The sequence below is a fragment of the Panulirus ornatus genome, chromosome 21, assembly GCF_036320965.1.
Source record: "Panulirus ornatus isolate Po-2019 chromosome 21, ASM3632096v1, whole genome shotgun sequence".
NCBI classification, from domain to species: domain Eukaryota; kingdom Metazoa; phylum Arthropoda; class Malacostraca; order Decapoda; family Palinuridae; genus Panulirus; species Panulirus ornatus.
The window spans coordinates 722,805-745,719 of NC_092244.1; the positions used below are offsets into that span (position 1 = coordinate 722,805).

Here is a 22,915-nt window from a genome sequence, read left to right on the forward strand (position 1 = left end):
TCAAATATCTCATTTCCAGCACATCCATCCTCCTGCGCACAACTCTATCCATAGCCCACGCCTCGCAACCATACAACATTGTTGGAACCACTATTCCTTCAAACATACCCATTTTTGCTTTTCGAGATAATGTTCTCGACTTCCACACATTCTTCAAGGCCCCCAGAATTTTCGCCCACTCCCCCACCCTATGATCCACTTCCGCTTCCATGGTTCCATCCGCTGCCAGATCCACTCCCAGATATCTAAAACACTTCACTTCCTCCAGTTTTTCTCCTTTCAAACTCACCTCCCAATTGACTTGACCCTCAACCCTACTGTACCTAATAACCTTGCTCTTATTCACATTTACTCTTAACTTTCTTCTTCCACACACTTTACCAAACTCAGTCACCAGCTTCTGCAGTTTCTCACATGAATCAGCCACCAGCGCTGTATCATCAGCGAACAACAACTGACTCACTTCCCAAGCTCTCTCATCCCCAACAGACTTCATACTTGCCCCTCTTTCCAAAACTCATGCATTCACCTCCCTAACAACCCCATCCATAAACAAATTAAACAACCATGGAGACATCACACACCCCTGCCGCAAACCTACATTCACTGAGAACCAATCACTTTCCTCTCTTCCTACACGTACACGTGCCTTACATCCTCGATAAAAACTTTTCACTGCTTCTAACAACTTGCCTCCCACACCATATATTCTTAATACCTTCCACAGAGCATCTCTATCAACTCTATCATATGCCTTCTCCAGATCCATAAATGCTACATACAAATCCATTTGCTTCTCTAAGTATTTCTCACATACATTCTTCAAAGCAAACACCTGATCCACACATCCTCTACCACTTTCAGAAAAGAAGAGTGAATGTTGGGGTGAAGAGGGTGGTGAGAGTAAGTGAGCTTGGGAAGGAGACCTGTGTGAGGAAGTACCAGGAGAGACTGAGTACAGAATGGAAAAAGGTGAGAACAATGGAAGTAAGGGGAGTGGGGGAGGAATGGGATGTATTTAGGGAATCAGTGATGGATTGCGCAAAAGATGCTTGTGGCATGAGAAGAGTGGGAGGTGGGTTGATTAGAAAGGGTAGTGAGTGGTGGGATGAAGAAGTAAGAGTATTAGTGAAAGAGAAGAGAGAGGCATTTGGATGATTTTTGCAGGGAAAAAATGCAATTGAGTGGGAGATATATAAAAGAAAGAGACAGGAGGTCAGGAGAAAGGTGCAAGAGGTGAAAAAAAGGGCAAATGAGAGTTGGGGTGAGAGAGTATCATTAAATTTTAGGGAGAATAAAAAGATGTTCTGGAAGGAGGTAAATAAGGTGCGTAAGACAAGGGAGCAAATGGGAACTTCAGTGAAGGGCGCAAATGGGGAGGTGATAACAAGTAGTGGTGATGTGAGAAGGAGATGGAGTGAGTATTTTGAAGGTTTGTTGAATGTGTTTGATGATAGAGTGGCAGATATAGGGTGTTTTGGTCGAGGTGGTGTGCAAAGTGAGAGGGTTAGGGAAAATGATTTGGTAAACAGAGAAGAGGTAGTGAAAGCTTTGTGGAAGATGAAAGCCGGCAAGGCAGCAGGTTTGGATGGTATTGCAGTGGAATTTATTAAAAAAGGGGGTGACTGTATTGTTGACTGGTTGGTAAGGTTATTTAATGTATGTATGACTCATGGTGAGGTGCCTGAGGATTGGCGGAATGCGTGCATAGTGCCATTGTACAAAGGCAAAGGGGATAAGAGTGAGTGCTCAAATTACAGAGGTATATATATATATATATATATATATATATATATATATATATATATATATATGATTAGAAAGGGTAGTGAATGGTGGGATGAAGAAGTAAGATTATTAGTGAAAGAGAAGAGAGAAGCATTTGGACGATTTTTGCAGGGAAAAAATGAAATTGAGCGGGAGCTGTATAAAAGAGAGAGACAGGAGGTCAAGAGAAAGGTGCAAGAGGTGAAAAAGAGGGCAAATGAGAGTTGGGGTGAGAGAGTATCATTAAATTTTAGGGAGAATAAAAAGATGTTCTGGAAGGAGGTAAATAAAGTGCGTAAGACAAGGGAGCAAATGGGAACTTCAGTGAAGGGCGCTAATGGGAAGGTGATAACAAGTAGTGGTGATGTGAGAAGGAGATGGAGTGAGTATTTTGAAGGTTTGTTGAATGTGTTTGATGATAGAGTGGCAGATATAGGGTGTTTTGGTTGAGGTGGTGTGCAAAGTGAGAGGGTTAGGGAAAATGATTTGGTAAACAGAGAAGAGGTAGTGAAAGCTTTGCGGAAGATGAAAGCCGGCAAGGCAGCAGGTTTGGATGGTATTGCAGTGGAATCTATTGAAAAAGGAGGTGACTGTATTGTTGACTGGTTGGTAAGGTTATTTAATGTATGTATGACTCATGGTGAGGTGCCTGAGGATTGGCGGAATACTGCATAGTGCCATTGTACAAAGGCAAAGGGGATAAGAGTGAGTGCTCAAATTACAGAGGTATAAGTTTGTTGAGTATTCCTGGTAAATTATATGGGAGGGTATTGATTGAGAGGGTGAAGGCATGTACAGAGCATCAGATTGGGGAAGAGCATTGTGGTTTCAGAAGTGGTAGAGGATGTGTGGATCAGGTGTTTGAAGAATGTATGTGAGAAATACTTAGAAAAGCAAGTGGATTTGTATGTAGCATTTATGGATCTGGAGAAGGCATATGATAGAGTTGATAGAGATGCTCTGTGGAAGGTATTAAGAATATATGGTGTGGGAGGCAAGTTGTTAGAAGCAGTGAAAAGTTTTTATCGAGGATGTAAGGCATGTGTACGTGTAGGAAGAGAGGAAAGTGATTGGTTCTCAGTGAATGTAGGTTTGTGGCAGAGGTGTGTGATGTCTCCATGGTTGTTTAATTTGTTTATGGATGGGGTTGTTAGGGAGGTGAATGCAAGAGTTTTGGAAAGAGGGGCAAGTATGAAGTCTGTTGTGGATGAGAGAGCTTGGGAAGTGAGGCAGTTGTTGTTCGCTGGTGATACAGCGCTGGTGGCTGATTCATGTGAGAAACTGCAGAAGCTGGTGACTGAGTTTGGTAAAGTGTGTGAAAGAAGAAAGCTAAGAGTAAATGTGAATAAGAGCAAGGTTATTAGGTACAGTAGGGTTGAGGGTCAAGTCAATTGGGAGGTAAGTTTGAATGGAGAAAAACTGGAGGAAGTAAAGTGTTTTAGATATCTGGGAGTGGATCTGTCAGCGGATGGAACCATGGAAGCGGTAGTGAATCATAGGGTGGGGGAGGGGGCGAAAATCCTGGGAGCCTTGAAGAATGTGTGGAAGTCGAGAACATTATCTCGGAAAGCAAAAATGGGTATGTTTGAAGGAATAGTGGTTCCAACAGTGTTGTATGGTTGCGAGGCGTGGGCTATGGAGTTGTGCGCAGGAGGGTGGATGTGCTGGAAATGAGATGTTTGAGGACAATGTGTGGTGTGAGGTGGTTTGATCGTGTAAGTAATGTAAGGGTAAGAGAGATGTGTGGAAATAAAAAGAGCATGGTTAAGAGAGCAGAAGAGGGTGTTTTGAAATGGTTTGGGCACATGGAGAGAATGAGTGAGGAAAGATTGACCAAGAGGATATGTGTCGGAGGTGGAGGGAACGAGGAGAAGTGGGAGACCAAATTGGAGGTGGAAAGATGGAGTGAAAAAGATTTTGAGTGATCGGGGCTTGAACATGCAGGAGGGTGAAAGGTGGGCAAGGAATAGAGTGAATTGGATCGATGTGGTATACCGGGGTCGACGTGCTGTCAGTGGATTGAATCAGGGCATGTGAAGCATCTGGGGTAAACCATGGAAAGTTGTGTGGGGCCTGGATGTGGAAAGGGAGCTGTGGTTTCAGGCATTATTGCATGACAGCTAGAGACTGAGTGTGAACGAATGGGGCCTTTGTTGTCTTTTCCTAGCGCTACCTCACACACATGAGTGGGGAGGGGGATGTTATTCCATGTGGGGCGAGGTGGCGATGGGAATGAATAAAGGCGGCCAGTGTGAATTGTGTGCATGTGTATATATGTATGTGTCTGTGTGTTTATATATACTTGTACATTGAGATGTATGGGTATGCATATTTGCGTGTGTGGACGTGTATTTATATACATGTGTATGGGGGTGGGTTGGGCCATTTCTTTCATCTGTTTCCATGTGCTACCTCGCAAACGCAGGAGACAGCGACAAAGCAAAATAAATAAATAAATATGAATATATATATTATCCCTGGGGATAGGGGAGAAAGAATACTTCCCACGTATTCCCTGCGTGTCGTAGAAGGCGACTAAAAGGGGAGGGAGTGGGGGGCTGGAAATCTTCCCCTCTTGTTTTTTTTGTTTTTTAATTTTCCAAAAGAAGGAACAGAGAAGGGAGCCAGGTGAGGATATTCCCTCAGAGGCCTAGTCCTCTGTTCTTAACGCTACTTTGCTAATGCGGGAAATGGCGAATAGTTTGAAAGAAAGAAGAATATATATATATATATATATATATATATATATATATATATATATATCTTTTCTTTTAAACTATTCGCCATTTCCCGCGTTAGCGAGGTAGCGCTAAGAACAGAGGACTGGGCCTTTTTTGGAATATCCTCAACTGGCCCCCTCTGTTCCTTCTTTTGGGAAAAAAAAAAAAAAAAAAAAACGAGAGGGGAGGATTTCCAGCCCCCCGCTCCCTCCCCTTTTAGTCGCCTTCTACGACACGCAGGGAATACGTGGGAAGTATTCTTAATCCCCTATCCCCAGGGATAATATATATATATATATATATATATATATATATATATATATATATATATATATATATATATATATATATTTTGAAGGTTTGTAGAATGTGTTTGATGATAGGGTTGCAGATATAGGGTGTTTTGGTCGAGGTGGTGTTCAAAGTGAGAGGATTAGGGAGAATGATTTGGTAAACAAAGAAGAGGTAGTAAAAGCTTTGTGGAAGATGAAAGCTGGCAAGGCAGCGGGTTTGGATGGTATTGCATTGGAATATATTAAAAAATTGGGTGACTGTATTGTTGACTTGCTGGTAAGGTTATTTGATGTAGTATGTATGACTCATGGTGAGGTGCCAGAGGATTGGCGGAATGCTTGCATAGTGCCATTGTACAAAGGCAAAGGGGATAAAAGTGAGTGCTCAAATTACAGAGGTATAAGTTTGTTGAGTATTCCTGGGAAATTATATGGGAGGGTATTGATTAAGAGGGTGAAGGCATGTACAGAGCTTCAGACTGGGGAAGAGCAGTGTGGTTTCAGAAGTGGTAGAGGATGTGTGGATCAGGTGTTTGCTTTGAAGAATGTATGTGAGAAATAGAAAAGCAGATGGATTTGTATGTAGCATTTATGGATCTGGAGAAGGCATATGATAGAGTTGATAGAGATGTTTTGTGGAAGGTATGAAGAGTATATGGTGTGGAAGGTAAGTTGCTAGAAGCAGTGAAAAGGTTTTATCAAGGATGTAAGGCATGTGTATGAGTGGGAAGAGAGGAAATTGATTGGTTGTCAGTGAATGTCAGTTTGCAGCAGGGGTGCGTGGTGTCTCCATGGTTGTTTAATGTTTTTATGGATGTGGTTGTTAGGGAGGTGAATGCAAGAGTTTTAGAGAGAGGGGCAAGTATGCAGACTGTTGTGGATGAGAGGGCTTTCGAAGTGAGTCAGTTTTTGTTTGCTGATGATACAGCGCTGGTGGCTGATTCATGTGAGAAACTGCAGAAGTTGGTGACTGAGTTTGGTAAAGTGTGTGAAAGAAGAAAGCTGAGAGTAATTGTGAATAAGAGCAAGGTAATTAGGTTCAGTAGGGAGGTAAGTTTGAATTGAGAAAAACTAGAGGGAGTGAAGTGTTTTACATATCTGGGAGTGGTTTTGGAAGTGGATGGAACCATGGAAGCAAAAATGAGTCACAGGATGGGGGAGGGGGCAAAGGTTATGGGAGCATTGAAGAATGTGTGGAAAGGGAAAACGTTATCTCAGAGAGCAAAAATGGGCATGTTTCAAGGAATAGTGGTTCCAACAATGTTATATGGTTGTGAGGCATGGGCTATAGATAGGGTTGTGTGGAGGAGGGTGAATGTTTTGGAAATGAAATGTTTCAGGACAATGTGTGGTGTGAGGTAGTTTGATCGAGTAAGTAATGAAAGGGTAAGAGAGATGTGTGGTAATAAAAAGAGTGTGGTTGAGAGAGCAGAAGAGGGTGTTTTGAAATGATTTGCCATATGGAGAGAATGAGTGAAGAAAGATTGACAAAGAAGACATATGTGTCAGAGGTGGAGGGAATGAGAAGTAGGAGACCAAATTGGAGGTGGAAAGATGGAGTGAAAAAGATTTTTAGTGATTGGGGCCTGAACATACAGGAGGGTGAAAGGTGTGCAACAAATAGAGTGAATTGGAATGATGTTGTATACCAGGGTGGACATCATGTCAGTGGATTGAACCAGGGCATGTGAAGCATCTGGGGTAAACCATGGAAAGTTTTGTGGGGCCTGGATGTGGAAAGGGAGCTGTGGTCTCAGTGCATTACACTTGACAGTTAGAAATTGAGTGTGAACAGATGTGGCCTTTTTGTCTTTTCTTGGCGCTACCTCGCATGCTTGGGGTTGGATGTGTGTGTGTGTGTGTGTGTGTGTGTGTGTGTGTGTGTGTGTGCTGTTTTTCATGTGTGATGGAATGGCGATGGGAATGGATGAAGGCAGCAAGTATGAATATGTACATGTGTATATATGTATATGTCTGTATGTATATGGATGTATACATTGAAATGTATAGGTATGTGTATGTGCATGTGTGGGTGTTTATGTATATACACGTTTATTTGGGTGTGTTGGGCCATTCTTTATTCTGTTTCCTTGCGCTACCTCGCTAACTCGGGAGACAGCGAATAAGTATGATACAAAAATTTAAGAAATATATTATTCATTTTTTATATTCTTACTTGCTTCCCTTCATTCCATTCCTGGGAGCACCCCACACCACAGGAAACAGCATCACTACCCCCCTGCTTCAGCAAGGTAGCTTCAGGAAAACAGACAAAATGATAGCCACATTCGTTCATACTCAGTCTTTAGCCGTCATGTGTAATGCCCCGAAACCAGAGCTCCCTATCCATATCCAGGCCCCGCAGACCTTTCCATGGTTTATGTCAGATGTTTCACATGCCCTGGTTCATTCCATTGACAGGACATTGACCCTAGTATATCACGTTGTTCTAATTCACTCTATTCCTCAGTTGCCTCTCACCATCCTGTATGTTCGTGCCCTGATCATTCAAAATCTTTTTCACTCCATCCTTCCACCTCAAGTTTGGTCTCACGCTTCTCCTTCCCTCCACCTCTGACACATACATATCTTTTTTGTTGATTTTTCCTCACTCATTCTCTCCATATGTTCAAACCATTTCAATACACCCTCTTCTTCTCTCCCAACCACCTTATTATAACCACTCATCTCTTTTACCTTTCATTACTTACTTGATCAAACTACCTAAAACCACACATTGTCCTCAAACATTTCATTTTCAACACATCCACCCTCCTCCATATGACCCTATCTATAGCCCATGCCTCATAACCGTATGATACTGTTGGAACTACTTTTCCTTCAGACGTACACTTTTTTGCTCTCCGAGATAACTTCCTCTACTTCCATGCATTCTTCATCACTCCCAGAACCTTCACCCCCTCCCCCACTATGTGACTCACTTGCACTTTCATGGTTCTATTTGCTGCTAAGGCCACTCCCAGATATCTAAAACACTTCACTTCCCCCAATTTTTCTCTGTTTAAACTTACGTCCCAATTAACTTTTCCCTCAACGCTACTGAACTGAATAATGTAGCTCTTATTCACATTTACTTTCAACTTTCTCCTTTCATGCTTTTTTCCAGACTCAGTCTCCAACTTTTGCAGTTTCTCACCTGAATTGGCTACCAGCGTTGTATCATCAGTGAACAACAACTGACTCACTTCCCAAGCTCTCTCATCCCCAACAGACTGCATACTTGCTCCTATCTCTCCAAGACTCTTACATTTACCTCCCTAACCACCCTATTGATAAAGAAATTAAACAACCATGCGGACATCACACATCCCTGCTGCAGACCGACCTTCACTGGGGACCAGTCACTCTCATCTCTTCCTACTCATACACATACCTTACATCCTTGGTAAAATCTTTTCACTCCTTCTAGTAGCTAACCTCCCACATCATATACTCTTAAGACCTTCCACAAAGCATCTCTATCAACCCTATCATATGCCTTCTCCAGATCCATAAATGCTACACACAAACTGAAAGTGGAGGGTGAGATATGACTGATTATTGGTAATTATACATCTGGCCATGAGAGGAAAGATCATGAGAGGCAAGTATTTTGGAAGCAACTGAGTGATTGTCTTAGCGTTTTTGATGCACGAGACTGGGTATTAGTGATGGGTGCTTTAAAAACGAAAGTAAGTAATGTGGCAGTTGAAGGTGTAATAGGGGTACTTAGGGTATTCAGTGCTATGAATGGAAATGGTGAAGAGCTTGTGGAGTTGTGTGCTGAAAAAAAGAATGGTGATTAGGAATACCTGGGTTAAAAAGATGGATATACACAAGTATATGTATGTTAGTAGGGGAGATGATGATTGAGAATACCGGGTTTAAAAAGAGGGATATACACAATTATATGTGTGACTAGGAGAGATGGTCATTTGTTATTATTGAATTACATACCATTTAATAGGCATGAAAAAGAAAGACTTTTGGATGTAATTGTGCTGAGAGGGCAGCTTGTAGGATGTCTGATCACTAACTTGTGGAGGTGAGGGTGAAGATTTGTAACTGTTGTTGAAAAAGAGGAAACAGTGTCAAGAAGAAGAGAATGGTGAGAGTAAGTGAGCTTGGGAAGGGGTCTTGAGTGAAGAAATACCAGGAGAGATTGAGCATAGAATGGCAGAAGGTGAGAGTAAATGAGATGATAGGAGTGGTGAGGAATATGTTCAACAATCCTTGAGCACACTTGCGCCATCTCCTCCTTGCCTCAGCGCCTTTTACAATTTCCCTATTTACCCCTTTCACTGGTTTCCATTTGTTCTCTTGTTGTTCTCACACTGTAAACCTGCTTCCATAACATCTTATTATCATCCTAACTCTTCATTTACTCCAATCCCTGTACCTTATTGAGCAATATTATATTCATCATCACATTTGTTATTCCTCAACTAAAGGTTGCCTTGGACAATCATATTACTTGAGAATTTGTTTACTATATGAGCCTGTACTGCCTGCACCTACTATGACCTAACTTTGTATAACAACTTTGGTGAGGTAAGGAATTTCTTTTGCATGGTTCATCCCACTTTATACTTGGAGAGTGTACATTTTGTTGAGATAAATGTGATGAGGCATCTGCAATATTTTATGGTCATGAACCTTCTTTCAGAGCAGATTGTGAGTTTGCCCAGAAGGTAGTAAAACCCTATGACTGGACATACACCACAGACTTCCAAGGAATGTTAGCTGGAGGACTCAAGGCTGAGGCTACAACAGAGCGAATAGATCTTGACAAATTGCGAGTACGGGAAGAAATAAAATTTTATGAAGAGATATTTTTATATGAAGATGAGCTAGATGACAATGGAAGCACAAGATGTGTAGTGAAAGTGGTAAGTTTATGTTCTGTATTTATGCAGTTCTTCATACTAGAAATAATTTCAAATACTTTATGCTGACTTCACATTTGGAAAACTTATTAGTATTTTATTGTACATGATTTTATAGGTAGTAGGCTGTAAACAGACAGCCATCTAGGAAAGCACAGATGTCCTAACATAATCATATGAAATTGGTGCCTGGAACCATTTTCCACCTTCTTTGTTTTCAGGATTGTTGGTGTTATTTTCTGTCCCATTAAAAGTAAGCTACTAGGCTTATCTTAAAGTCTTCATTCTACATTCTGCATGTATTCTGTTTTGCTCCATATCCTCATATTCTTTCTCTTACTCTTTTCTTGTGGTGAATTAGTTAAAATCCATAATCATTCAGGATTTTAAAGGGATTGTAGGTTGTGTAAGTACTCCGTAATATATCTTGACTGCTTCACTTACCCTAGTTCATGCCATGAATGCCCATCAACCTTCCTTAAACCATATCCTACCCAGTACCCATCTCTCAACTTCTTGAATGTTAAGGTCTTAATACCCTAGATTCTTCTTTGCTTCCTCTTTTCATCACCTCCTGCCCTTTTCTTCACTGACTGGACAACAAAAGATATTATCCAAGATTAATCATGGGGCGGTCAATATTATAAACAGACAAGCTTAGAAAAGAAAATTGATAAGATTAAGAGAAATGATAATATTTATTTAGTATACTTAATCACTGTTTCCCATGTCAGCGAAGTAGCGCCAGGAAACAGACAATGAATCGCCCATCCACTCATATACACACACGCATATACATAGAAAAAAGGAGAGATAGGTAGTATGTTTGAGGAAAGGAACCAGGATGTTTTGCCTCTGAGTGAAATGAAGCTCAAGGGTAAAGGGGAAGAGTGGTTTGGGAATGTTTTGGGAGTAAAGTCAGGGGTTGGTGAGAGGACAAGAGCAAGGGAAGGAGTAGCACTACTGAAACAGGAGTGGTGGGAGTATGTGATAGAGTGTAAGTAAACTCTGGATTGATGTGGGTAAAACTGAAAGTGGATGGAGAGAGATGGGTGATTATTGGTGCCTATGCACCTGGTCATGAGAAGAAAGATCATGAGAGGCATGTGTTTTGGGAGCAGCTGAATGAGTGTGTTAGCTACTTTGATGCACGAGATCGGGTTATAGTGATGAATGACTTGAATGCAAAGGTGAATAATGTGGCAGTTGAGGGTGTAATTGGTGTACATTGGGTTTTCAGTGTTGTAAATGGAAATGGTGAAGAGCTTGTGGATTTGTGGGCTGAAAAAGGACTGGTGATTGGGAATACCTGGTTTGAAAAGAGAGATATATATATATATAAGTGTACAAATGTAAGTAGGAGAGATGGCCAGAGAGCATTATTAGACTACCTTTGATACATATATCCTCTTTGTCAGTCTTTCCTCAGTCATTCTCGTCTGCTTTCTCTCAACCTCACTCTTTTTATTTCCACACATCTCTCTTACCCTTTCATTACTTGACCAAACCACCTCACACCACATATTGTCCTCAAACATTTCATCTCCACTTCCATCCTCCTCCGTACAACCCTATCTATAGCCCATGCCTTGCAAACATATAACATTGTTGAAACTACTATTCTTTGAAACATACCTGTTTTTGCTCTCTGAGATAACATTCACTCCTTCCACACATCTTTCATTGCTCCCAGAACCTTTGCACCCTCCCCCATCATGTGTCTCACCTCCATTTCCATTGTTCCATTCGCTGCTAAGTCCACTCCCAGATATCTAAAACACTTCCCTTCCAATTTTTCTCCATTCAAACTTACATCCCAATTTACTTGTCCCTTAACCTTACTGAACCTGATGACCTTGCTTATTCGCATTTACTCTCAACTTTCTCTTTTCACACACTTTTCCAAACTCAGTCACCAACTTCTGCAGTTTACTCGAGTCAGCCACTAGAGCTATATCATTGGCGAACAACTCACTTCCTGGGCCCTCTCATCCCCAACCGACTGCATCCTCACCCCTTCAAAACTCTCGCGTTTACCTCCCTAACCCCCCATTCATAAAAAAATTGAACTACCAAGGCGACATCACACACCGCTGCTGCAGACCGACATTCACTGGGAACCAATCACTCTCCTTTCTTCTAAGTCATACACATGCCTTACATCCTTGGAAAACACTTTTCCTGCTACTAGTAACTTACCTCACACACCATATAATCATAAGACTTTCCACAAAGCATCTCTATCAACTCTACGATATGCCTTCTCCAGATCCGTAAATGCTACATACTAATCCATCTGTTTTTGTAAGTATTTCTTACGCACATCCTTCAAAGCAAACTCCTGATCCACACATCCTCTACCACTTTTGAAACCACACTGCTCTTCCCGAATCTGGTGCTCTGTACATGCCTTCACCCTCTCAATCAATACCCTCCCATATAATTTCCCAGGAATACCCAACAAACTTATGCCTCTGTAGTTTGAACACTCGCATTTATCCCCTTTGCTTTTGTACAATGGCACTATGCATGCATTCTGTCAATCCTCAGGCATTTCACCATGATCCATACATACATTGAATATCCTTACCAACCAATCAGCAACACAGTCACCCCCTTTTTTTTTTATAAATTCTGCTCCAATACCATCTAAAGCCCGCCGCCTTGCCGGGTATCATCTTCTGCCAAGCTTTCACAATCTCTTCTTTCTTAACCAAACCATTCTCTGTGACCCTTTCACTTTGCACTCCACCCCATCCAAAATGCCCTATATCTACCACTCTATCATAAAACACATTCAACAAACCTTTAAAATACTCACTCCATCTCCTTCTCACTTCATCACTACATGATATTACTTCCTCACTTGTCCCTTCACTGATGTTCCTATTTGTTCTCTTGTCTTATACACGTGATTTACCTTCTTCCAAAACATCTTTTTATCCTCCCTAGAGTTTAATGATACTCTCTCACCCCAACTCTCATTTGCCCTTCTTTTCAACCCTTGCATCTTTCTCTTGATCTCCTGCTGCTTTCTTTTATATATCTCCCAGTCATTGCCACTCCTTCCTTACAAGTAACGTCCAACAGCTTTATTTTTTCATCCCACCACTCACTACCCTGTCTAATCTGCCCACCTCCCACCTTACTCCTGCCACATGCATCTTTTGCGCAAGCCATCACTGTTTTCTGAAATGCATCCCAATCCTCACCCACTCCCCTCACATCATTTGCTCTTGCCTTTTGCCATTTTATTCTCAATCTCTCCTGGTACTTCCCCACACAAGTCTCCTTTCCAAACTCACTCACTCTTATCACTCTCTTCTCCCCAACATTTTCCCTTCTTTTTTGAAAACCCCTACTAATCCTCATCTTTGCCTCCACAAGATAGTGATCAGACATCCCTCCAGCTGCTCCTCTCAGCACATTAACATTTTTTTCTTATACTTGATTGCCGTTTCCCGTGTCAGTGAGGTAGCGCCAGGAAACAGATGAAGAATGGCCCATCCACTCATATACACATATTTATACATAAACGCCCATACACGCACATATACATTCATTTACACATGCAAAGTTGAAATCACACTTCAGTAGGAGTTCATACAATTTTATTTGATATGTAACTTTTCTATAGATGTGGCACCACATGTTTCGTGGAGACAATTCACCACATCAGGTGCCAGTACATAACAAAGTTATTTAGATCCCAACATCACACTGGACTCCCACTGTTCAACGCCGATCCTTATAAACCGAGCACTGTCTGCTTTGTCTGGCCATAACTGTTGTAAGGGAGAGTGAATAACGGGGTCATGTTGCGGGGGTTGACCTGGGTAGTGAGTGTGTCATGAGCAACTTTTTTTTATGTTTTCATGTTTTGTCAGATCTCTCATAATGATTTGGTTAATGCTAGGATGGGCTTTAAAATTGCCTGGGGGCAAATTAAAGTTCTTAGTATTAGCAATTAAGACAGATTCAATGATGTTGCATGTGGCATAAACAGCAGAGGAGTATAAAATAACAGATGGGATGGATAGGGAGGTAAATGCAAGAGTTTTGGAGAGAGGGGCGAGTACACAGTCTGTTGGGAGATGATAGAGTCTGGGAAGTGAGTCAGTTGTGGTTTGCTGATGATACAGCACTGGTGGCCAATTCCAGTGAGAAACTGCAGAAGTTGGTGACTAAGTTTGGAAGAGTGTGAGTGTGTGAAAGGAGAAAGTTGAGAGTAAATGTAAATAAAAGCAAGATTGCAAGGTTCAGCAGGGTTGAGGGACAAGTTAGTTGGGATGTAAGTTGGAATATTGAAAAATTGGAGGAAGTGAAGTGTTTTAGATATCTGGGAGTGGACTTGGCAGTGAATGGTACCATGGAAGCGGAAGTGAGTCATAGGGTGGGGTGAGGGAGGCAAAGAATGTGTGAAAAGAGAGAATGTTATCTCACACAGGAAAAATGTGTATGTTTGAAGGAATAGTAGTTCCAACAATTTAATGATGTGGTATACTGGGGTCACCATGCTGTCAATGGACTGAACCAGGGCATGTGGAATGTTTGGAGTAAACCATAGAAAGGTCTCTGGGGCACATGACAGCTGAAGTATGGATATGGGCAGATGTGGCCTTTTTTCATCTGTTTTTTGGTGCTACCTTGCTGACACATGGGATGGTGTTGTTATTTCCTGTAGGACAGTATGCTCAACAAACTTATGCCTATAAGTTTGAATACTCACCTTACCTTTATTCCCTTTGCCTCAGTACAATGACACTATGCATGCATCCCACCAATCCTTAGGCACTTCACTATGATCCATACATACATTGAATATACTTACCAACCAATCAACAACATAGTCAACCCTTTTCTTAATAAATCAACTGCAATACCATCCACTCCTTCCACCTTGCTGGATTTCATCTTCTGCAAGGCTTTCATCACCTCATTTCTCTTCACCATATCACTCTCCATGACTCTCACTTTGCACACCACCCCAACCAAAGTGCCCTACATCTGCCAATGTATCATCAAACATTCAACAATCCTTCAGAATGCTCACTCCATCACTTCCTTCTTGCCTCCTTCACCAATGTTCCCATTTGTTCTCTTGTCTTTTGCATGTTATTATCCTTCTTCCAAAACATCTTTTTTATTCTCCCTAAAGTTTAATGATACTCTTTCACCCTAACTCACATTTGCTCTCTTTTTCAACCCTTGCACCTTTTTTTTGATCTCCTGCCTCTTTCTCTTATACATCTCCCAGTCACTTGCACTTCTTCCTCATAAGTACCGTCCAACTGCCTCTCTTTCCTCTTTCACTAGCAACTTCATCCCACCGTTCTTTACCCATTCTAATTTGGCCACCTCCCACCTTTCTCATGCCACACACATCTCTTGCACATGCCATTACATACCTACCATTCCTCTCCCACTCCCCTCACTTCATTTGTTTTCATCTAATAATGCCCTTTGACTATCTCTTGTATACACTTATATATACTTGAGCTTATCTCTTTTTAAACCAGATATTCCCAGTCACCAGTCTTTTTCAGCACACAATCCCAAAAGCTCTTCCATTTCCATTCACAACACTGAATGCCCCATGCGCACCAAGTATATCCTCAACTGCCACATTACTCACCTTTGCATTCAATCACCCATCACTAATACCCGGTCTCATGCACCAAAACTGCTGACACGCTCACTCAGCTGCTTCCAGAACACTTGCTTCATGATCTTTCTTCTCACAACTGGGTGCATAAACACTTAAAGTTTTTCCCTCATCAATCTAGACTTTACATCCTAACACTACGTCACACACTTCCACAATTCCTGCTTCAGGAGTAGTGCTGCTCTGTCCTTTGCTCTTGTCTTTTCACTGTCAAGGTACTTAAAACTTGATTCATCTGATTTTACTCATGGTGATGGATACAAACTCGTAGGCAATCACTATACCTCGAGTGAAGCAAAGCACTCTATCTTCAATAGGATTTTATTAACATGTGGAACAATTTGCTAATTGGAGTGGTGGAAAGCAGATTTGTTAAATAGTTCACTTCAAGTCCACAAATTTGATCATTTGTATCTCCATAGTCAAAATGATAATTTGCAGGTTATTCTCTTGAATTTTCTGGATGCTCTCTTACTTCTACCACACTATTCTTTGAGTTTCTGATATCTTTCACCATCACAAACAGCCTTGAATGGACCATGTGTTCTGTTGCTGTTTGAATTCCTTTGTATTCCTTGGTATTCCTTTGAATTATTATATGAAAAGATGTTTCTCTATCAGTTAGAGCATGCCTATGTAACAATATCAAATGAAAGGATATTTCTCCATCGGTTAGAGGATAATTATGTAACATTATTACTTGAAAAGATATTTCTCCATCAGGTGGAGCATGAGTATGTAACATTGTTACATGATAAGATATTTCTTCATCAGGTAGAGTATGAGTCTGTAACATTATTCAGTAATTCTGCACAGCCTTCTGTTGTTCATATGTGGCTTAGATTAGTGTTTTATGAGTGGATTCCTTAGATTCTAATTAAGTAATTATGTCATATCATGGGAATCATAGTGCATTTACCACCTTACCTAAAGTCTATGCAAATAGTTTTCGTATTATAGTTGGATAGAGAATGAATTTTTACGTAGCAATGGTTGCTGTAGCTTACATCTCCTTTATCGGTATTTTACAGCGAGTGATGCCCAGTGGGTTCTTCGTTGTCTTCCGTCACTACTTGCGGGTCGATCAAGTGATAGTGAGAGTTAATGACACTAGACTCTATAGTCCTGTTGGTGCTTCACATATACTGAGAGAATCTTCAACAAGAGAGGCACCCATTCCCAAATTACAAGTGTGTTGTAGAGGATGTAGATAACTCACAGTTTGTATCATTAGGGTTCATTTGTTACTTTAGGTAATGTTACGCTGGATTAACTTATGTCATAATGTGCCTATCATAGGTAATCTTTGAATTATGTGTATTTTTTCTTTTAAGTAAACACTTCCCTTGCCACTTACAGGCCCAGTGTATGTGGTTTTATTTATGCATGAGTGATTTATGACATGTCAGAAAACATTGGGCGAGTTTCACTCATGCAGTAAGCATCAGGGTAGGTGGAGTTTGGTACTCAAACCTGGCCCATGATCAGGGTTAGGGAGTGACATCTTTGGCCCTGGTGCTACTGATTCTGGGCCATTTAACTTTTTCCTTCCTTTACCCCCTCTCTTCCACATTGCACAATACAAAATATTTTTTCTCATTGAGAAATGCCAGTTAGTTCTACTTTTCATGCTTTGACTGCTGTTTGAATTTTGCCTCACTTTTGCTATGCCACCAAGGTCTACAGAAATTATCTAAGCACTTGAAGTTAAGTAAGATTTTCCCCTATTTAACATGGTTGCAACTGAGGAAATAGTTGGTATGGTAAAGGTGTGTTCAAATGAGAAAAAAACCTTCTTAGTTAAGTTAGTAATTCAAGCTTATGAAATACAGTATGTTTATGTTGAAAATTTAAAGACACTTTCCCTGGCTCATTCTGTTGACATTACATTGACCCCTGTATACCAGATGAACTAAATTCACTGTCCTGTGCACACTTTACATCCTCCTCCATATTAAGGCCCCAGGCACTCACAGTCTTTTCCACTCCATCCTTCCATCTCCAGTTTAGCCTCCCACTTCTTGACCCCTCCACTTCTGACACATATGCTCTCTTTTTCAATCCCACCCCACTCATCTTCTCTCTATGTCTAAACTATTTTGATACATCCTCTTCACCTCTCATCCATACTCTGCTTTGTCACACCTTTTGTATACTTTATCACTGCTCACTTGATCGATCCTCCTCACACCACATTTATTCTCAGGCATTTCATTTTCAAAACATTCACCTTCAATACTTTCTCATCTACAATCTATGCCTAGTATCCATACAACAGTGTTTGGACTACTGTACCATCGAAGATGCCCAACTTTGCCTTCACTGACAATGACCTCTCTTTCCCCACACACTTCAGTGTGCCAAGGATCTTAACCCTCTCTCTCACCCTATGGATCATTTAAGATTTTATGGTTCTTTTTGTTGCCATATCCAATGCCTGGTATTTAAGATATCCCACTTCTTCAAGGTTCTCTTCATTCACACTTACACTTCAACTAACCTCTCCCTTTCCACTGGTAAACCTAATAACCTAATAATTATTCCCAATTTTCTCCTTTCACACATCATCCCAAACTCTGACTCCAGCTTCTACAGTTTCTCACTTGAATATCCTGCTAGCTTTGTCATCAGGAAACGAATGACACCTCCCAGGGTCCAACATCCCAATATACTGCATACCTGTTCCTCTTTCCAAGACTGTTCCATTCACCTCTCACAACACCACTTCCATAAAGAAACTAAACAGCCATGGTGACATCATGCACCCATGCCAAGACTTACCTTCTCTTGGAGCCATTTACCCTCGTCTCTTCTTACTGTTGCACACACCATACTCTCTTGATGGAAGCTCTCAACTACTTTTAGTACCTTTCTACCACATATATTTGTAATGCCCTCCGCAAAGTATCTCTATTAACCTTATCATATTCTGTCTTCAGATCCATAAATGCCATATACAAACCCTTGTGTTTCTGTAAGTATTTCTCTCACACATTCTTCAAAGGAAACACCTTATCCACACATCCTACATCACTCCTGAAGCCACATTGTTCTTTTTTGAAGCTCCGTACATACCAACACCCTTTCAGTTACCATTCTCCCATGCCTTTTCCCAGATACATTTAACAAACTTATACCTCAGTAACTTGAACATTCTTTTTTATTCTTCATGTATTTATGCAGTGGCCCTAAACCAGCATTGTGTCAGTCTTCTGGCATATCATCATGAGCTATACATACATTGAAAATCCTAACTAACCAATGAACAATACAATCACCCTCTTATTAAAAAAATTCTACAGCAAGCATCATTTTTTGTAAGGCTTTCACCACTTCTCTTTTGATCAAACCACTTGCCATGACTCTTTCTTTTCAAATGTCTCCATGTCTAAAACATCCCACATCTGCCACACCATCACTGAATACATTTAAGTGTCCTTCAAAATACCTATTCCATATCCTTTTCACATCATTTCTGCCTGTTACTGCTTCCCCATTTGCCTCCATCTCAATGTTTCCATTTGTTGTCTTGCTATTTAACTCCATAAACCTCCTTCAAAAACGTTTTTTTTTTATTCTTCCTGAAATTTGCTGGTACTGTCTCACATTAACTTGCATTTGCCCTCATTTTCATTCCCTGCACCTTCTTCTTGACCTACTGCACTTTCTTTTGTATATCTTCCAGTAGCTTGCTTTCCTTCCATTTAATTAATGCCCACACTTATGGTATCTCTTTAAACAAGCCTATTTTCTAGGTTCACTCAGTTTCACCACCTTCCCATCCATATCATTTTCTTTTTCACCCTATCGTACACTAAATAGTGATCAGAGATCCTGACACCTGCACAGCACATTCACATCCAGGAGTCTGTGCCTCTCACATCTATCAAGTAGTACATCAATCAGCAATGCCAGTTTTTCATTTTCCTACTTGCCCACCTATACTTTTTTTTATTATTATTCCTGTTTGCTATCTCATGGATTAGTGAGGTAGCACCAGGAACAGAATAAGAAAATACATCATTTGCTCACATTCATTCTGTAGTTGTCATGTGTTCTGCACCGTCACTATAATCCCAGTCCACAACCATGCCCCACAGACCTTTCTTGGGTAACCTCTAGCAACTTCATATGCCCTCATTTGGTTCACTGATAAGCATGTTGTCTATTGTATACCATGTTGCTCCAATTCACTCTATCCAAAGGACACCTTTCACCCTCCTGCATGCTCAGGCCTCAACTACTCAGAATCTTTTTCACTGCATCCCTCTCATACAGATTCCTGCATCTTATTTCTTGCTAGAAAATATTTGTATTGATGTCACACTGAACCCCATTCTCTTAACTTTGCCAACCCTCTCAGATAAAAGTTGATTAATCATTTGTCAGACTCACTTTGTAGTTTGACTTGGTCTCCTTGTAAAATGATGCAGTCCTCTTCACTTTTTACCTCCCTCATGATGTCAGCATCCTTTTCATTCATTACTTGATTTCCATTTCCTGCATTTACTGATAACTTTATAAAGAGACAAAGAATGGCCACATCCACTCCCATCCATTCTCTAACTGTCATATGTCATCCACCAATACCACAGCTCCCTATCCACAAGCAGGCCCCTCGGACCTCTCCATGGTTTACCCCGGATACTTCACATGTCTTGGTTTAGTTCACTGACAGCACATTGATCCCAGTATACCACATCATTCCATTTCACTCTAGCCTGTGCATGCCTTTCACCTTTCTGCATATATAGGCCCTGATTGCTCAAAATCCTTCCATCTCTGGTTTGATCTCCCCATTCTCCTTGATCCCTTCTCTTTTAATGCATAAATCCACAGTCAAACTTTTCTCACTCATTCTTTCCATGCATCCGAACCATTTCAGCACATCCTCTTCATATCTCTCAACCACACTTTTTATTACCTCAGAAATTTCTTACCCTTTCATTACTTACTTGATCAGACTGCCTCACACCACATATTGTCCTCAAACATTTCATTTCCAACACATCCATTCTCCTCCCATCCATATGATATTGTTAGGCTTATTATACCTGCAAACATACCCATTATTGCCCTCAAGATACTCCCATCCATATGATATTGTTAGGCTTATTATACCTTCAAACATACCCATTTTTGCCCTCCAAGATAACATTCTTTCGTTCCACAAAATCTTCAAGACCTGCAAAACCTTTGATCCCTCACTCACCCTATGTGTCACCTCTGCATCCATGGTTTCATTCATTGCCATATCCACTCCCAGGTATCTAAAACACTTGATTTCCTCCAATTTTTCTCCTTTCAAACTTATATTCTAAGTAACATATCCCCCAACCTTGCTGAACCTAATAACCTTGTTTTTATTCACATTTAGTCTTAACTTTCTCTTTTCAGTCACTCTTATGAACTCAGTCACCAACTTTTGCAGTTTCCCACTCATATCTGCCATCAGTGCTGTATCATCTGCAAATAACAGTTGACTCACTTCCTAGGTCCTGTTCTCCCTCACAGACTGTATACTCATATCTCTTTCCAAAACTCTTGCATTGGCCTCCTATACCACCCCATCTACAAACAAATTGAATAACCATGGTGACATCACACACCCTTGCAGCAGACCAACCTTCACTAGGAACCATTCACTTTCCTCTCTTCCTACTTGTACACATGCCTTACACCCTTGATAGAAACTTCTCACTGCCTTTTGCAGCTTTCCTCCCACACCTTCCACAAGGCATCTCTATTAACCTTATCATATGCTTTCTCATGATCCATAAATGCCTCATACAAATCCATCTGTTTTATTAAGTATTTTTTACACTCATTCTGTAAAGCAAACACCTGATCTACAGATCCTCTACCACTTCTGATACCACACTGTTCCACCCTAGTCATGCTCTGTACATTCCTTCACCCTCTTCATCAGTACCTTACCATACAACTTACCAGGTGTACTCATCAGACTTATACCTCTGTAGTTTGAACACTCAACAGTCAACTTTATGTCCCTTGCCTTCATACAGTGGCTTTCTACATACATTCCACCGGTAATCGGTCACCTCACCATGATCCATACACGCAACGAAAATCCTTACTGACCAGTCAACAACACAAGTATTCTATGTCTTAAATTCATATGCAGTACCATCCACTACAGCTGCCTTACTGCATTTCTTCTTCTATAAAGCTTTCTCCACCTCTTCTGTCTTCAAACCACTCTCCATGACTCTCTTACTTCACATACCACCCCAACCCAATCACCCTATATCTTTTACTGTATCATCAAACAATCAGCAGTTTTTGAAAATACTCACTCCATCTCTTCACTTCATCACTTCCCTTTTACACCCTTCATTGATGTTCCTGATTGTTCTGTTTTTTGCACATTGTTAACTTCCTTTCAAAGCATCTTATTATCTCTAAAGTTTACTGATACTTGCTCTTCCCAGCTCTCAGTTGCCCTCCTTTCAACCTCTGCCCTCCTTTCAACCTCTTCCTCCTTACCTCCTGCTGCTTTCTCTTGTACATCTCACATTCATTTGCCCTCCTTCCCTGTAAGTACCACCCAAATACCTCTTTCTTTTCTTACACCAGCAAAATTACTTCTTCCCACTATTCGCTACCCTTTCTATTTGCACACCACCCATTCTTCACCCACTCCCCTTGCTTCATATACTCTCACCTTTTGCCTTTCTGCTCTCAATCTCTCCTGGCGTTTCTTCTCAAGTATCTGTTCCAAGCTCACTTACTTTCCCCACTCTCTTCTCACTGACTTTGTTTCTTTAGAAAAACTACAAATTTTTACCCTCATCTCCACAAGATAGTGATCAGACATCCCACCAGCTGCCCCTTTCAGGACATTTACATTCAAAAGTCTCTCTTTTACATGCTTATCAGTTAATATGTATTCCAATACAGCCTGCTGACCATCTCCTCTACCTAGATAAGCATACTTGTGTATGTCCCTCATTGTACACCAGCTATTCTAAGTCACCAGTCCTTTTTCAGCACACAACTCCACACCATTTCCATTCTTAATAATGAATACTCCCATGTCCCCCAATTATATCCACAACGACCACATTACTCACCTTCGCCCCTAAATCACCCATCATTAATACCTGGTTTCACACATCATTCAGCTGCTCCCAAAACACTTGTATTTTTTTATTGATATTTCTTCCTTCTTCACCCTTCCCAATTAGTCTGGACTGTGGCCTTCCAGTTCAGAAATCATTAATGATTTATGTCTATCAATATCCTGTTTCACTAATGTTCTTAGCTTTGGTACCAATAATTTGCCTTCTAACTCCTGCATTGTTGCTTTGTTAAGCTCCATGTCTCTGGTTAGATAAAAAAAAATCACTATTTTTGCCAACATGCACTGCGTTTCAGTTACATTGCACTTGTGCTAAGCAGTGAAAGTGCTAACCTTGGTGGTAACGAATGTTGTAGGCACGTTAGAAACTCCCAGCAGATCTCATTGGAAGACATGTCAACATGATTCTGGTGCATACATAATGAAATATGTTGCAATGATATGTTGCCAACAAGGTCAAACATGTTGTTAGTAACTCCATA

General features: G+C 40.8%; 1 protein-coding gene across 4 annotated transcripts in view; it reads left to right on the forward strand.

Moving 5' to 3' along the window:
* LOC139756242 (TIP41-like protein) overlaps positions 1-22,915 on the forward strand; it is a 62,853-nt gene that overhangs the window by 31,113 nt on the left and 8,825 nt on the right. For 2 of the 4 annotated variants that reach the window (XM_071675421.1, XM_071675422.1), the window contains 2 exons: positions 9,447-9,669; positions 16,363-16,551. In XM_071675421.1, coding sequence (XP_071531522.1) covers positions 9,447-9,669; positions 16,363-16,545 — 406 coding nt within the window. In that variant the 3' untranslated portion in view covers positions 16,546-16,551. The remainder of the gene's footprint in view (positions 1-9,446; positions 9,670-16,362; positions 16,552-22,915) is intronic. The other 2 variants (XM_071675417.1, XM_071675418.1) reach the window with 1 other exon arrangement.